The sequence below is a fragment of the Coturnix japonica genome, chromosome 4, assembly GCF_001577835.2.
Source record: "Coturnix japonica isolate 7356 chromosome 4, Coturnix japonica 2.1, whole genome shotgun sequence".
Lineage (NCBI taxonomy): Eukaryota > Metazoa > Chordata > Aves > Galliformes > Phasianidae > Coturnix > Coturnix japonica.
The window spans coordinates 51908594-51925428 of NC_029519.1; the positions used below are offsets into that span (position 1 = coordinate 51908594).

At 39.2% G+C, this 16835-nt stretch overlaps 1 protein-coding gene across 1 annotated transcript in view; it reads right to left on the reverse strand.

Moving 5' to 3' along the window:
• Nucleotides 1-9360, reverse strand: part of ENPEP (glutamyl aminopeptidase) — a 33169-nt gene extending 23809 nt beyond the window's left edge. Inside the window, exons 1-3 of the mRNA XM_015861991.2 lie at nt 8476-9360; nt 3916-4057; nt 1411-1542 (exon numbers count right to left, since the gene is read on the reverse strand). Coding sequence (XP_015717477.1) covers nt 1411-1542; nt 3916-4057; nt 8476-9092 — 891 coding nt within the window. The 5' untranslated portion in view covers nt 9093-9360. The remainder of the gene's footprint in view (nt 1-1410; nt 1543-3915; nt 4058-8475) is intronic.
• Nucleotides 9361-16835: the final 7475 nt, after the last annotated feature.

A 16835-nucleotide genomic window follows, 5' to 3' on the forward strand; every position in this document is an offset into this window, starting at 1 on the left:
ATAACTAAACTCTAGAGGATGTCTATTGAGGCGAAAGAATCAAAGTCCTTTTCCTGACAATGACTGGAGCAGCCAAGCCAAAAAGCATCTTGTTAACAAAACCATGCTGCTTAACATCCTAAAACTTTCTCTTATTTTGCAAACTAAACCAAATAGCAGGTATCTAAGAATATTGCATCACTATCTCAAGGCAGACTCCATTTCTTTGGTTAAGTATAATTTGGCTTCAGTTCATTTGTCAAGAATTAAAATAAGTTTACAGCATGATGTTAGCAGAGGTGCTGAGGATGGAGACCTCAGTACAGTGCTATGCCAGGAAGTCTTTACTGAGAGCTGGCTCAGCACTCTAGTGCTTTGACAAGGCAAATTTTCATATCAGTGGACAACCTGAATTGCCATCCTTCTGGGATGTTTGCTAAGGGAGGAGTGACATGGCTGGGGCTCTATGCTCTATCTTCCACATCCATTAGCATCCTCCAGAAAAGGGAAGAGCTATCAGCTGAACTAAAGGAGCATATGTCACACTGTTGAGGGGAGAGGACGGAAAGCATTCAAAGCACACAGCTCTAGCATCACCCTCTGTCTCATGAAGAAAAGCAAGAAACCTATAAATAACCAACAGTGGGCTGAGCAAACCAGACTAGTTTTAGGCTAAATAAGGAGTTTAAGTTGAGGAGCAAATTCTTTCTGCGCTGTCATGTTGAGATTCAAACCTATCTGCTTATTCCTGATCAGCTGCACCTTCAGAAGATTGTTACCAAATCCAAGCTAGAACTAGATTGAAACAGTCGTGTCTGTTGCATCTAAATCAAGATGCTTGAGTTTTATGGATTCAGATTCAAACACATCATTAGGGTACCTGCTGAATACCCAGGTGCTGTCACTTCTGTATGTTTTTGTACTTGCACTGTGGCAGCTACCTTTAGCTAATGTTGCATAATGGAGAACATTGTAGCCAACATGCAATTGCACATAGCATGGTAGTTCTATGCCACCATCACTGTAAATAGGGTAGACATCGCATTTAGTGTGTATTCATACATCCTAAGCTTCTAAAAACTACAGAGTGTTTGCATCTCTGTGTATCTCTTGCATCCTTGGGTTTGTACCTTCCCTCTGCTTCTGGGCTTCAAGTCAAGGATGAGATTGGAACACTAGTGTTCCTTCCTCCCCTGTGTGCCTCTATGAGAGGTACTAGCTGGGACCTCACTGAGATGGGAGACTGAAAAATAGTGAGTGTAGAGAAGACTGGAGGGATCACTGTGAACACTTAGTTTGATCTGCCATGTAAAATACTGGAAAGGAAAGAATCCTGCTTACGTTATAAAAAGAGCCGATTGATTAAAAATAAAAGTGCAAATTAGAGTACATCTGTCATCTGAATTGTGCTTGGTCTGTAATGAAACTTACAGGTATTCCGCTAGCAGATGTTCTCTCTACCCACTGAAACTGGTGCACTGCAAAGCATACCAAGTAAGTGCTCATGGGAACTGACTTCTGAAAAGTTGTCCGATTCCAGCCATTACCCAGTGATACAGTTTCCTGCAGAAATGAAGGAAGAATTGATTTTGAAATTGCAAATATATGCAAAAGAGGGTATAATATTTTTATGAGGGGTAAGACTACATAGATATGATAAATCACCTCTCCAGATTTACCTCTTTTGGCATCCCATTGCTAGTGGCAAGAGAACAGACAAAATAAACAAGAGTAGACTTTGTTTTTCACCATTAAATAAGTTTACCTGGTTCTAATTTTGCAACAAGGATTTGAAATCATTCATATGCATAGGAATTTTGCCAGCAGGAGTTTTCCACTGTATTTCAATGTATTTTGTTCTTGAAATAGTTTCATAAAATAATATCCCTGTGGACAGGTCAGAGGAAAAGCTGGATTCTGTCCTCTTTTAAGTCTGTGCAACACGTAGGTGTCAGGGAGTGCAAAGATGTTAGGCTAAGGACTTCACTAATAATTCTATCTTGAACTTGTTAGTACTGATAATTGATGGGATGTTTAAGAAATGAAGCTGATTGTAGCTTTTATTTTGCATATTAATTTAAAAGCACTCTAGGTTTTCTCAGCTGATCTACATGAAGAAATTAGAAAGTATTTTTATGCGATTCATCCTTTGAATACTAATTTCTGCTATCCATTAACCACAATTAACAGTCTGATAATTTTTTGAGCTTCTGCCTGGATGAATAAAATAGGAGAAAGATAAACAGTGTATAAAGACACTAATCTTCTACTAGAGATTCAGTACTTTATGAGGTTCCATTTTTTAAAAAATAAATACAGTGTAAATAAAGCATACATATTGGATGTTACCACTAATATGATTTCATGAGTAAAATTTTTTTCACAGATATATTCACAATCTACTTTCCCGCAATTTGATTCTAATTTACTTTATTTTGTGCCTTCAACAAAGTTGGAATCTCACTGAAAAAAAGTTAAACAAAATTTACTCCAGTGAAAAATGAAAACGAATTGTACATGGTTCTGACACTGCTGAGTTGATTTTTGCCATGTGGATTATAAGGCTCCACACCACCAAAGCTGCTATAGAATATGTAACACATAATGTGTCCTGCATTTACAAACTACTGCTACGTCCATTGAATTGATTCCCCAGAGATCCCTCACTGCAAAGAACAGAGCAACTGACCTTGTAATCTCAACAAATGAAAAGTGGTCCTTCTGTTGTCTCTTAGTCAAACCCTAGGGTGAACCCAGCATCATGTTTCCCTGCCTATATTTGGATTTTAACAAATTAATTAGCAAGTGGTGCCTAGCCCTTTGAAAGCTTAATTTTAATGTTTGTACTGGAGACACGATCCACACTTTAAGATTTAAAGTGAATCTCAAAAGCTACTGAACCTTGATAACATCTGGCTTTACCTCCTCACCTCCCATACTGGTACCCTCACTTATATGAGGTCTTTAAGGAAAACTGCTGCACATGCTCTCCTTTCATGTGTGCTGTTTACCAAAGCACCTGCTTCTCTTATATGTATCTTAAAAATATTTTTAAATAACAGTAGGTTGGAGATTTAAATTTGCCAGAGGTCTGTGAGTCTGCTGCGTCAGATTGCAGCTACACTGCAAGTACACAGTTCGGGCAGCTCCTTAAGTAAAATAGTATGTAGCAAAGCAGACCTTTGTTTATTATCTCCCACTTCAGAACACACTCATTAGAAATTAGACACTGAACTACACATTTAGTTAAGCTATTCTTTTGAAGCTGTCTCTGCTGTAAGCCATTCAGTCTTCTTCCAGAGTGCCCAGGGATAGATAACTGATGCAGCTGTGTTTCATTCCAAACTTGGAACTGGATGCAGCAGTTCCAGAAGTAGGTTTTTTAGAAAATTACAGTTGGTGTGGACTGACAAGTGTCAATAGCCCTGAGCTGACATAGGGATCTTTAGATTCTGTGGTATTACGTGTAATAGTGCTAGAATTTCCTGCTAGCAGTTTCCTTTGCAATTAGATTGTGATCAGCAAGTTCTTGCTTTGTAACACTACATATTTAGTGATTATTATGAGACTCCCCACTGAGGAAGCAGTTGTATTCCAGAGTATTTCTTCTCAGAGTCCACCTGGTTTGACCAAAGAACCTGCCACTACCTGCGTTTGGATAGTAGGGGATACTCATCTAGACCATTTGAGGAAAGGGCCAGCTAGCTAATGACAAGATATATGTCGTGTCTGCTTTGAATTTGGCTCTGTACTGTTATGTTGTGCACTAACTGGCCACTGGGATTTCTAACCAAACAACCAGTTGTATTTTGTAGAATATTTATTAACCGTTAGTTTTACAGTGTCTAAGTGGAAGAGTCTGTAAGCATACAAGGACTAAATGCACTGGCTTTACAGAACGATTCCCCGTAGGCAGTAGAGTTGGGAAATACTTACCTGTACTGGCATGTTTGAAAGTGCTCCATACTTATCTTGATGGACGATTGATATACTGTAAGTTGCTTTTTTGTTGGGTTCGTCAAAGCAAGGAAATGATTTCCGTGCATCTGTTGGCTCATGATCAGTAGCTGCAATGCTCCTTAAACAAACAACAGATTGGCAGATTGATCTAAGCCTTCGCTGCATACTTTTTGAATTTTATCTGCACTGCATAAGTATTTTGCAACTTCATGAACTAAAATCAAGTACAAATATTTTTGAGTACTTTTCCATTCATAAAAATAGGTGATATCAGAAACGCACAAGTTAACATTATATAGGCTCGTGGAATATGTGTATCACAAAATCTGGAAAAAAATGAAGTGAAGGTTGTGAAAGCTCATGTTGTATGCTTGCTTCTCACAGTGGCATTAGACTCCCCCATTAATGTACTGTTCAGTGGCAGAGCGTATTCTCCAGTGATTAATGGTGAAAGAGAGCGCAGATGCTCCTTCAATTAATCTGGAATGTTGGGCATTTTCTGACAGCACTTCTACAGCTGCTCCGAATATGTTAAGGTAGTTTTTCTTTCCAAAAAGTAATTAAAAGTGTACATCATAAATTACAGGTCTGCAGTAAGCCTACAAGCTCCCTTGACAACCAAGTTTTCAATGTTTCTGTTGGCTTTTCTTTCTGTTGCTTAAATACTAAACTGGTCATTAGGAACTTAGAGCAACGAGGTTCCTTTACAAGCCCATTGGAGATAAAATGTCTGCATTTTCACCATTTATGCTCACTGGAGTACTAACTCTAAAGTTAATGGTCAGAAAGCATAATGAATATTAACCTTAACTTCAGGCTTAATTGAATTTCATTTGCTTGGTAAACTGTTTGATCTCTCTCTTAACTTTTGGTTGCATTTGAGAGCTATTTCACAATGAAGTTAACTGCCAAGTCCTCAGGGCAACACTTCACATCTATTGCTTAAAAATTGGGCTATATATTTTGACACATTTATATCTTGTTCCTAAAGACTGATATCAGTACGATAGCTTTTTTTTAAGCTGGAATGGGATTATCTATTCTCATATGTTTATAGAGGCAAACAGATATCAGGAGTGCAAAATCTCAGCACTGCCATTTCTATATGAGAAATCCAGGGTATGGCCTGCACAAAAGTAACACTAGAAACATAAGATGTAATTTCCTTTCAAGCTGTGTTATGTAGATTTTAGATAAGATTTTCTTCACTGCCTGTTGGTTTCCACCCTTCTACTTGCTTTTGATATTCAGAACTTTAAATATGAACTAGAGGTAGCAGTTGTAAATACCGTAGTAATAAGGAGTGAAGATCTGGCTGAGATTGCATCCAGCTGTTGTTCCCAAAATAGAGCAGTGCTGCATTTAGAACTATGATTAATATCCTTTTCTTTTCTTTTTTTTTCTTTCTTCCTTTCTTTTTTTTTTTTTTCTTACAAAACACAAAGTTCAAGCATAAAAAGCGCTCCCCTTAAGCTAAATGAGGTGTGTTTTTTTTTTTCTACCAGCCATTCCTTACATTCATATTCATTGCTTCTTTCGAGAAAATATTGCTCCTGAGCTAAAGTCAGGAGTGTAACTTCCTTACAACAACAACAACTAAATATTGCCTTTCTCTAATCAATAAAGTTCTAAATGCAGATCTTCTCATATGTTATAGACATGCCCAACTGAGTATTCATTTACAGGCCTCTTGTTCCACTCTTATGGAGGATAGATAGAATTCCTATAAAAGGGAAACCATACATTCCCACAAATAGCAATATAAAATCATAATCAGATGTCTTGACATATTTCTATTATCTGTTTTCTATGCAAAAATAGTGGAAGATTTTAGCACATTCATTGCCAGGAGCTGAAGAGTTAAAAGAATCAATAATACTAGGAAAAAACTATTATGCCTTTCTCCAGTATCTGAAAACAACACAACTGTGATATACTCACTGCATTATTTATAATAGGGGAAGACTGTTATTCCCCTTTCATCACTGGGGAATGAAGTGCCCAGAGACAGAGGAGTAGCATTAGGAGAAGATTTCAGTGCTTACAGCTGGATTCAGGTACCCTCAGGAGAATCTAGGCAGGTCTATGCCTAAAACCTTCATTCTCAAGGTTTCTGCTTTCCTGTTACCTACCCGCTTTTCCACATTAATTTAAGCAGCTGTGTTCCCAAGGTATCTGCAAATTCACTTCTGAGTATATCCAAAAATATCCCTGTCCTAATGGGGACAGTACAATCTCTCTGAACAGAATTGGTGAACAAGGTGCTCTTCTCTCTAAGCCTCCCAAGGTTCTTGGACTTGCAGGCACTCCATCACAGATCTACATGTTTTCCACGAAACATGGTGGGAGATTTGAATCTAAGCAACGGAAGAACCTGGACTTCTGCCCACTTTGTAAACAAAAGGCATTACAGCAATTCTGTGGCAGACCTTTGCCCTTACAAATAGATAGCTCTATCCTGGAAGCTGACTTCCGGGGCCATTAATTTTCTCAAAAGGTCCCACTGCTTCTAATACTACCCAGAAGGGCTGGGGGCATAGGTCAAGTACAAATGGGCTCTCATTTTTACATCAGCTCCCTTCTCTCTTGCATCCAATATTAATAGACTTCCCTGACATTTGCTATTACCTGATCTGATCTGTCCCCATTTGGGTTGAAATTTTGCAAGGGTAATATCTGCCTCAGGCAAATGTCAAGAAAAATTTAATGCTAAAACCAGCACTGGTTTTGAGCAGAAAGCCAAGGCAAAACACGTTTTTAATATGTGAGAAAACATTTTCCTCACCGTCCTTCCTTAAACTGTCATGGAATCATAGAATCATTTAGACAGGAGGAAACTTCTAAGATCTTCAAGTCTAACCCTCGTGCCAAATAGCAGCAGCTTGAAATCTGGCTGGTGGTTGCTTTCATTTCAATGCTGTATTACCGCTCTGATGTACATTGTCTCTTCTGCCCCACAGACAGTCTACCTAAACTTAACCATGTTGAAAGCATCTCAGAAATCATCATTCAGTCATTCTTATTAGAGCCCTTCTCAAGCCTAAGAAACAAACTCACCTTCATTTTGTCTTGAGTACTTTCAGACTGCTTGCTAAGGTCAAGGACTAGGAACTCAATGAAGTACACTCACATTGTAAGATTTTTTTAGACTATTAAATTCTCCTTTCTTCCTACCCTTAGATGCTTGGACCTTGTCTTTCTACACTGTCTGAGGAACAGCAGTTTCTTCTCCTGCACTGTGACTCAGGAGACCTGTGTTCTGGTCCTGCTGTTCTGTTGTTGTGACAAACATGGGTTAATTCACCTAATATCGGGGTTTCCTTCACCAACCAGATGGAAGTAGCATACTGTAATTTATAAAAATTCTAACAGGTTACTCTTTAAAACTGCTGTGAAGGTGTTAGTTGCTCACTGTATAAAATCAAGGCACCTTTGAATCAGAGCAACACTGAGGTATTAGTTGGAGGAGAAAGAGAAGAATTGGTGGGGTTTCATGCTGTTCTCCATGTGGTTGCTTTCCAGATCTGATAAGCATATTTACATACAAAAAATGAGTGCTTGTTTTTTCCTCTTCCTCTTGGATTTGCTGCTGCTGGTGCCTATCATTGCTGCTGCTTCCAGCATTGCCTGCCAGTGGCTGTATGGAGCTGATGCAACTCTCACACATGACACCATTGTCCCAGGAGGGCAAACAAGTGTCTGGAAAACAGACCAAGGTTTGGCTTGCTACAGTGCCCTAGGAGACTCCAGCCAAGTTTATCTTCTAAATGTAAAGGCTGGAATAAATCACGTCAGAAATGCAAATATTGTAAAATGGATGGCATTGTGTCCCCTCTGTACACTAACTGAGAAGGACTGCCTCAGCATGTACAATGGCTTTTTCAGGCTCCCCCTGAAACAGTACAAATCTGGGAAGTTAAATGAGGTTAAATGAGCCTAACTGTTCAGTAACTATTGATATGTTAAAACAAAACAAAACAAACAAACAAAAAATGGGATCTGGAGCACAGAAACTCCAAGTCAAGGATAATCTTCATAGTTTGGATCTCCCTAACTCATAATTTAAACCAGCTGCAGGAGTGACAGAATTCGGACATTCCTCAGGCTTGCAACATCAAGGAAGCACAGTGTCAGGAGAACTATCACAAGAGTGTTTCACACCAAAACTATTACCTTGGGGAGTGACAGGAGAGAGTGGTGAGAGCCATATTCTCTTTATTGGACTACAGAGATAAAAACCAGGCCTCAGTGCCTCCAAAGGAGCCTTCTGCAAAGCTCAAGCACAACCTGGGACTAGTAGAGTTTGGAAAAGATTTTCAAAATAATAAATAAAGCCCTCAACATTCTTGCCCACTCTTGTCAACAGCCAAAAGGTTTTAAATACAACATCTTCCTTAGGGGAATGAGAAAGAACAGCTCAGAAACGTCAGCAAGTTGGTGAGAGACAAGTCTGCAAAGCTGACACAGGAAAAGAGCAGGTCTTAGAAAGCAGGAATAGAGAATATAGTTTAATAAATAAAATAAAATCAGATTTACTTAGTCACTCCTTTCTCAGTGTAGGTCGTCCTATAAAAGCCAACCAGGGAACCATTCAGCCAGCCTTGAAACTTCAGGGTGAGTATATAAGGATCACTTTCATCGGTGACGGTAAGTGCTGCTTCTGCCTTCATCACTATGTACTCTTGTGCCTTATATTCAAAACAGTCAGTCAGAGCAATTTGCTGTCCTGAGGATTTCCTGAGTGTAGGCATTTCTGTAATTTTGGTCTCCCTCAGATGGAGCCACAGGTGGCTGGTAGATTGTCCCAAGGCAATAGAAATATTGACTGTCCCAGTGTAAATATCTGTGTCCATCTCAGGCTTCACTTCCAGGTCATAGTGGATAGGCTTCACATAGGTGGGCAGCCTGAAATTTCTCCAGTCTCCAGAGTCATCACTTTTAGCAGGACAGGGACCTGCATTCACTGTGGGAGGAGAAGTTGCTGGCTGATCCGGCTGGTCTGAGTACTCTGGAGATGGCTGGCGTTTACTCAATCCCACACCAAGACCCACAGCAAGACCTACAACAGCAACAACGCCACAGATGATAGCCACATGCTTTGTCTTGATGCAGTACTTCTTGGACTTCTTATCCTCAAAATCCATGTCTTCCATCTCAGCTCCCAGATCTGTTCTCAGTGCAAAACATGAACCATGTAAAGCTTATAAGTCACTTCAGCACTTACTTTCAGTAAACTCAGCAGACTTGGTTTGCACATTAATTGTGTAGCTGTAGCTGTTCTCTGTCTCCCCCACCTTGCTTTCCACAAGGCACTCAATTAATTAAAGATAACATGCATTTAGAGGAAACATGAATGATCAAAAGGCGTGCAGCTGGGCAGAGAGACTGAGGGAACCAACACAGAAGAACATTGTTCCCGCTGCGCTCCCCTTTTAAGCAACTCAACCCCACCCCCAGCCCCTCCTGCTCTGGCCTGAGTTAAATATAAAACAGTGCTATGTTAATCAGCAGTTAGGAGATGATCAGATGCCAAAGCTCTGTCAGCAGCTTTCTGAAGGAGTTCACAGATAGAGGTGTAACTGCTCCAAAGTCTCAACCTTTGCCACTACCTCTTTTTTTACCTCTTTTTTTTTTCTTCTTTTTTTTTTTCCTTTTTTTTTTTTTTTCTTTTTTTTCTTCTGAGCAGGGTCTTGTTTGGGGTTTTGAGATTAGGTCCTTTTTTTCCTTTTTCCTTTACTAGCAAAGATTTCCTTGAACTTCCCCCTAATAGTTTGTGAAATGACATCTCCAAGGTCTCAAAAATCCAGCAGAATCACATATATCTTTCAAGGTAGTTTCAACCAATTCCCCTCTTTCTAGGCTCATTTACCTTTCCTGAGTAATTTGAGGCAGTCATGGGCAGAAGAATGCACAGTGGGATTGTAAATCTTGATCATTGACTTTAAAGTTTAAAATATATCCAATTCTTCTCCTTGTCTCCTATGTCCACTTCTCCAGAAGACTGCTCATAGCTATGCACGTACGCAGGCAGGCTGGAACGTGGCTGGTCAGTGCAATTGTGGTGCTGCCTGTGAACCCTTGCTGAGAGGGACACCTTTAAATTTGCAGTTGTGTGATTTATTCACTGAAGATCTAATTCAGCATTTACTGCATGCCATCATAGCATAGTGCCTTGTTGAAACAAACTAATTGGATAGAGCCCAGTTCTGCCTGGAAAACCACGTTATAAGGAATGCCTTGCTAAGCCTGCAAGCAAGGTGTTGCTAATGCAACACCAAACTGCGTAGGCAATACTCTTGACCTTGTTTGACACTGGACAGAAGGAGAACAAAGGAGAACAGAAACTTCAGTCTTCTTAACCCTTTTTATCCACTTACAGAACCCATTTCAGAAGATTTTAAACCAGGCGCATCTGTTTGGCTTCATGTCTTGTGTTCTAGTTTGTAAAGGGGCAGATAACATTGCTCTTCATATCAGTTACAATTCTCTGACTACTTAGAGTCTTTTTTGTTTCTCTTTCTTTTCCTTCCCTCCTTCCCTGTTTCCTCCCTTCCTTCCCTCCTTTCCTTCTTCCCTCCTTCTCTCCCTCCTTCCTTTCTTCCATCCTTCCTTGCCTCCTTCCTTCCTAGATGGATAAGTTTTCACCTGCACAGGGAGATTCAGGACCCGGACTCAGTGAACGCACAACACACATTCCCAGGGAGATAAACTAGCTCAGGAAAGAAACCTTTCCAGGCTAGAAAGTCTATAGTTTTTTTAGAAATGAATCTTCTCACAAGCTTTGTAAGTCTCCCTTTGAAATATTGCCAGCCACCACCAGGAACTTTAGCCACCCAATCCACATCAGCACTCTTATAGCACACTACTATTTATATAGCTCCTTGTTTTAAAGGCGGAGTTTTCCATCGGGAATTGAGCAAAGGTCTTTATTTTATTTATTTATTTCTCCAGACCATCAAGTTAACTCTTACTCAGATATTTTCAAAAGTGAAAAACCAATAAAAGAAAATGAAAATAAAATTTAAAAAATAAGCGGAAAGCTGAAAATCTGTTTCTTATTACATCTGGTTTTATTGTTTCCCATTTCTTTCTCATGATCAAAACTAGATATGACAAGGGAAACCAATGCCCTTTAATGGATTGGGTAAGAATTTAACTTCTAGCAACGAAGCCAGCTCTGAAGATCATGATCTTAACATTTAAAACAATTTCTGCCTTTGTTTTGTTCTGATTGAAAATGACATGGAAACAGAACAAGAATAGATTTTAAATAAGACATCTTAAGCCAAAACAGACTGTAAATGATGAGATATTAAATGCGTCTTGATTTCAAGCATACTTTTTACATCAATCTGATTTTTTTCCTCCATAGTCAAGAGATTTTCTGTTACATTTTTAATTTGAAGATTAAAAATGCTGTCTAAGCCTATGGGTTGCAGAACAAGTTATTTATTTTAATTATGAAGAGTCTTGCAGTTTTCTTCACTGTTAAAAATTACATCCCTCAGGGAAGCGCTAGGAAACATATCTGGATGAGTTGCTCCTAAGTAGCAAAAATATATGTATTTTCCATCCTAAGCCTTAAAAAAACCCGGTAGCAGTAAAAGCTATTACAAGCTAATGAGGAGTGACAAATGTATTAGCTCAACAAGTAGCACAGATTATTGGTGTCTTTTGCCAACTGAGAGCAATAGCAGTTATGCACACACTCAGTATTGATCTCTTTATAAAAACTGAGATTCAAGCCTGGTTGCAGCCAAAAACAAGCGTAATGCATTTCTGATAGTGGTAGTTTAAGTGTAGGCTGATCCCTCCTGTGTTGGAAATATGCTTTGTTCTTAGCTGACAGTAAGGTGCAGAGTGAGGGAAGGAACAGCAAGCAGCTGTGCTAAGAAGCTGTGTAGATGCCAAGAAATCTAGGTAGCAATAACCCAATACACATTTCCAAGGATGAATGAGGCTTGAACTGTCAGTTCCACAGCAGCAATAAAGGACAGAGTGCCCAAAGGAAGTGCCAGTGCTCCAGGCTTGGCTTACCCTATCTGGATGGGGGCAAGGAGCCTCTCCAGAGAGTACATTGTGCAGATGAGCACCATGGCCCCTCATCTAAAAGCTTAAGATATTTTTACTTATCTAAGATGATAAATATGGAAAGTGACAAGAAAGATCACCCCGAGCCACTTCTGCATAAACCACTAGCATGTCTATTTCAAAACTAGCAAGTGCTGGTTAAGGCTGGGGGGCTACAAATTGGTTTAGTTTAATTTCTAGACAACTGGAAAGGCTTTAAAGCAATGTTATCAGTCACCTAGACAGTACTAATGCCTAGCATTATTTATTTCATGTTGATCTATTTATTTATTTATTTATTTATTTTTGTGATCCTGTGATTTTTAATTGAAGCAATTTCACCTTGAGTTAGGATTTAGTTCTCCATCTGAACTGGAATTACTGCAGAAGTTTATCCCAGCCCTTTTGGCTACCTGAAAAGGAGGAGTATAAGGTTACCCTGCTCTGTCTTGACATTGCTGATGGGGACATGTACATGCCTCTAGGAGCAACATCCAAACATCTTTTCAGACAACTGCCAAGAATGTAAATGCATCCTAAATTTTTTCCCCTAAATGGTAAGCTTCTCTTTTCCAAGAGCATTTCCAATTGTAAGACTAGAAAATGGAATAAGATTTCTTCAGGTGACAGCCAAGAGCAGCACTAGCATGAGCCTCCTGAAAGCTTTCAGGGAGAAATGACACAGGCCCAGGAAATCCTTGACTGAAACTAACGACGAGCAAAGAGCTGCTCTGGAACGCGTCAAAGATGTGGAAATAAACCAAGTATATTTAAAATAATACTAAAAATCAAATTCTACAACAAATCACAACAAATGAAACTCCCCCAAGCCAAATCCATCCTTGGAATTACACAAAGTACTTACTGGGACCATGCCAAAGATGTCTTGGCTCCCTGCATCCAGAGACATTAAGACAATATGAGGGCAGCAGAATCAAAGGACCTCTGGTTTCCTGCCTGTCCCTGAGCTACCCCAGCTATGAAATTATGGGTTGCTGTAATAAATGGAGCCCCTCTGCCTCCATCAGGAGCAATTTGGCTCTCTTTATACTAAACCAACACTCTTCATTAAATCCGTGGTTGCAGAAAAAAAGAAAGCATGAAGCAATCTCCTTCAGTGACTGCTTTCTGGCAGAACTGCACTTGTAAACTTCTCCCCTGTGGCTTTCTATCCCCAGAAACATTTAAAACATGAGAGATGTGAAACTGCGATGTTCCATCAGGTCACAAGTGAATTGTACCAGAAGTAATTCCCTTGTGCTATATTTTCCTATGCCTGTAATGGTTGATCTTGTCTCCATATTCAGCTCTGAATATCATCTAGCAATTATGAACCCCCCAGAAAGTTCTCTGGTCTTAGAGACTTCTGGCTTAGAATGATCTTTGCTTTACTCAGTCTTTCTGTTGACAGTTTTTAACTCTTGGGTTTGTGTTGTATGGAAATACAAATGTTTCAAGCTGGTTTGAGAGGTACATTTGGGTTTTCTTCAGTTACAGCTGTTTCCCCCAGTAAAATTTTTGACAGCTGGACTTGGTTGTGCCATATTGACAGCTGTGGAGCCTCAGAAGGACAGCGTTACCCCCTGCTGCAGTCTGACGAGCTTTGCATATAATACTTTCAGTCTCACCATTCCTTCTGCTGGCTTCCCCTAGCAGGCTGGTGATGGATGTGTTACTTCTCACTTGTATCAAGGCTGAAAGGATTTATCTGGATGCCCTTTCACAAGGAAGTACTGTGAGTTATGTTTTTTCCTCCCTCTTTTCTGTTTCAAATTCCTGGATTTGTTTTCTGTGTCCTGAAGCATGAACATCATCCTATACTCTCTGTGTTCAGAAAGGAGCTGAGACTCTTAATTTGCTTTGCTCTGAAGTGTTATTTAATCATCTACTGCCTTGCTGCCAAGGCGAGCTTGCTTGGGTTCTTTCATTCAAATTGTTAATCTCTAATACAAAGCCACAACATAACATGGGATTCTGATAAATGTGAATACTCCTTATTTGTTCCATCGTGTTTTATTACAGTTACCTTTTACAACTGTATTTCTTATCAGCACTGGCTATTAAATGAGTTACAGGTTATGGCTCTGCACTTGAAAGGCTAGCTTCCAGTGGGAAGTTTCCTTTTTAAAAATGGACCTGACAAATAGGCCTATCTGGACATTTTTCTCAACCTGTCTCATTAGAGCATTTTCCTGCCATTTAATACATCCTGTTTAACAAATTCCTAATTAATAAGAAAAAAATGAGAAAAGAAACAAGCAGTTGCAGTGTTTACGTAGCTGGTAGAGTGTGCTGGGAGACTGGTAGGCCCACATGAAAATGTGAAACTTTCAGTAGGAAATTCCCAGATGAACTTGTGCAGTCCTTTTATCCACCTAGCATTAGGAACTTACTTCCTTTTCCTTTCTTTGTGAGTGAGTGAAGGTGATACCTTAGACTTTCTCCCTCCACGTGCAGCTCAGGGCAATACTTGTAATCTATATCATAGGAGTTGCTGTTCCCTGAGATGCCACCTCTGCCCTTGAACATTGCTGTGTCATCTAACACAGCACTATTGATCTGTTTGTATGTCTAGATAGCAGGGTGTTAGAAGAAAAGGACTTTTAATGGAGCAGAGATATAAATTCCCTTCCTACCTTGACTGGCCACAGCTTGTAACTATTAACCATTATGACAGGCTCCTTTGTACGGCTCCCTCTTCTAGAAGCAGTGGGAGTTTGGAGGCCAAATAAGTAGAAAAGTTTTAACCAGATCTGTAAGGATGTCTGTTCAGCATGCAGTGATAGTTCTAAACCCAAGTAATATGCTAGCAGGTGATGGAATCTACTGTATTATCTACTGTATAATGTATTATCAGCTGGTGATGTGTTTTAACATACAGCAAATTAATGGTTTCTCATTTTACTGAAAAAAAACCACACACATGGAAACAAAAGAAATCACAGGATGTCTTAGGTTGGAGGGGATCTTAAAAAAAAGCATTAAGCTAACTGGCATGACAGAGTAGAAGGATGAACTATTCTTCTACTCACTAGAAGAGATTAAAACACAGAACCGTGCTCTTAATAGCTTTGTGCACTTGGAACAATTATCTCAAAGTCAGTATGAAAGTGCTTGAAAGTCTGCTAAAAGAACAATAGGATATGATAATTGTAAAAATAGTAGATGGCTTAGATTAAGATAATTTGACTATTCCATAGCATGTAGGAGACTTACACAACTTTCAAAGGCAGTGGGTTTGATGTAGATTAGAAGAAAATCTTTCCTAGTAATTTTGCATCACACCTGTGGCATTCATAGTGAGGGGTCACAGATGCTGTTCCTGAAGGCTCTCATGCAAGCCATTGTACACATAACAGTGAACTGATAAGGCCCGATCTCTTCCGCTGCATAGATTCATGTGGCTCTTTGCAGCTGAAGAGGCATCAGAAATTGCTCCAAGTCATGGAAAAATTGCTGGTGTGACTTCTGGTACAAAAGGATTGTTGTAAAAGGAATCAAATTAATGGTAGAGAAAACAACTGTTAAAATTTTTAATCAGTTGGAGATATAATGTCAGAGGAATTCTCTGTCTGTGTGTACTTTGGGTACTTGCAAGCCTGTTACATCTGCATTTGTCCTTGGTTTCATTTTCTTGGCCAGGGCAATGAAACTGATAAAAGAAAACAATTGCAATAGCATGAACTTTCATTTGGCTATCGTATTAAAAAATAATAATCCTTTTTCTCCTTTGTAAACAGGATTGCAGTTATATTAAGGTATTTGAAAATGAATTGAGATTAGAGGATGAAAGAAAGTAAAAAATTAAATATATATTTATCTTCCCTTCTTCCCCTTGAAATATATCTATTTGTCATCAAAATGGAAATAGAAAAAGCTGTATCTTTGGAGCTTCAATCACGTTTACTCAATCTGCATAGAATTCTGCATAGAATCTTTCTCTCAAGAACTAGCTTAATTTTCATCAGTCCTTGCCTTCCTGCTACTATGGAGGTTGAGTAGAGCATGAGATAGAGATCCATCCCTTATGTCACATGGGTGGAGTACTGGGAGCACCTAAAATGATGGGGAGAAGAGTGCAAGGGTAAAAAGCAAGATGTTAATTGCTGAAGTTTGTTTGAAGTAGATATAAGAACAGATAGAGAATATTTATGTAGGAAACCTTTTTCTTTGAAAGGCTTAAATCTCTACAGTTAAATGAGTTTCTCTGTATTAAATTTGGCTTCTAACTGATCATCCACCTCATTTTATTCTGAATGAATGCAGAACTATGTAGAGTCCTTCATCAAGATTGTCACTCATTGTTGGTGTCACTTGTATAGATGGGATGCATACAATCTGTTCATGCAGTGAAGTAACAAAATCACCAACATCAATATATATTTGTCTTCTGGGGGTTGTGAAAATTAAGCTCCTTGTGAGGTTGTGAAGTGCTTGACTTTCTGGAAGCTGCAAACTCTGTTTGTAAACTACAGGTCAAGGAGTAAAGGTGGGATCTTTAGGGCAAATGGATGTTACAAGGCAGAGGTGGGAATTCCAAAGAAAAAAAAAAAAAGATTGGCTCTGAAGAGCCCAAAGACATTGTACCAGAGTAAGAAGATGTATTAAAGTAAAAGGTTTACATGGGTATATGACATATATATGACCTACCTAGTCATATAATTATTTAGTATTTTTATCTCTAAAACTTTGTAATTCCATACTGCTCTGAAGTTAAAATATTCCAGAGGCTGGGAACCTGAAGATACGGGCATTAATTCCTCAGCCCAATCTTAGAATAGCAGATGGCTTCAAAACTAGTATTAGAGTAGATTGACTGATTCCCA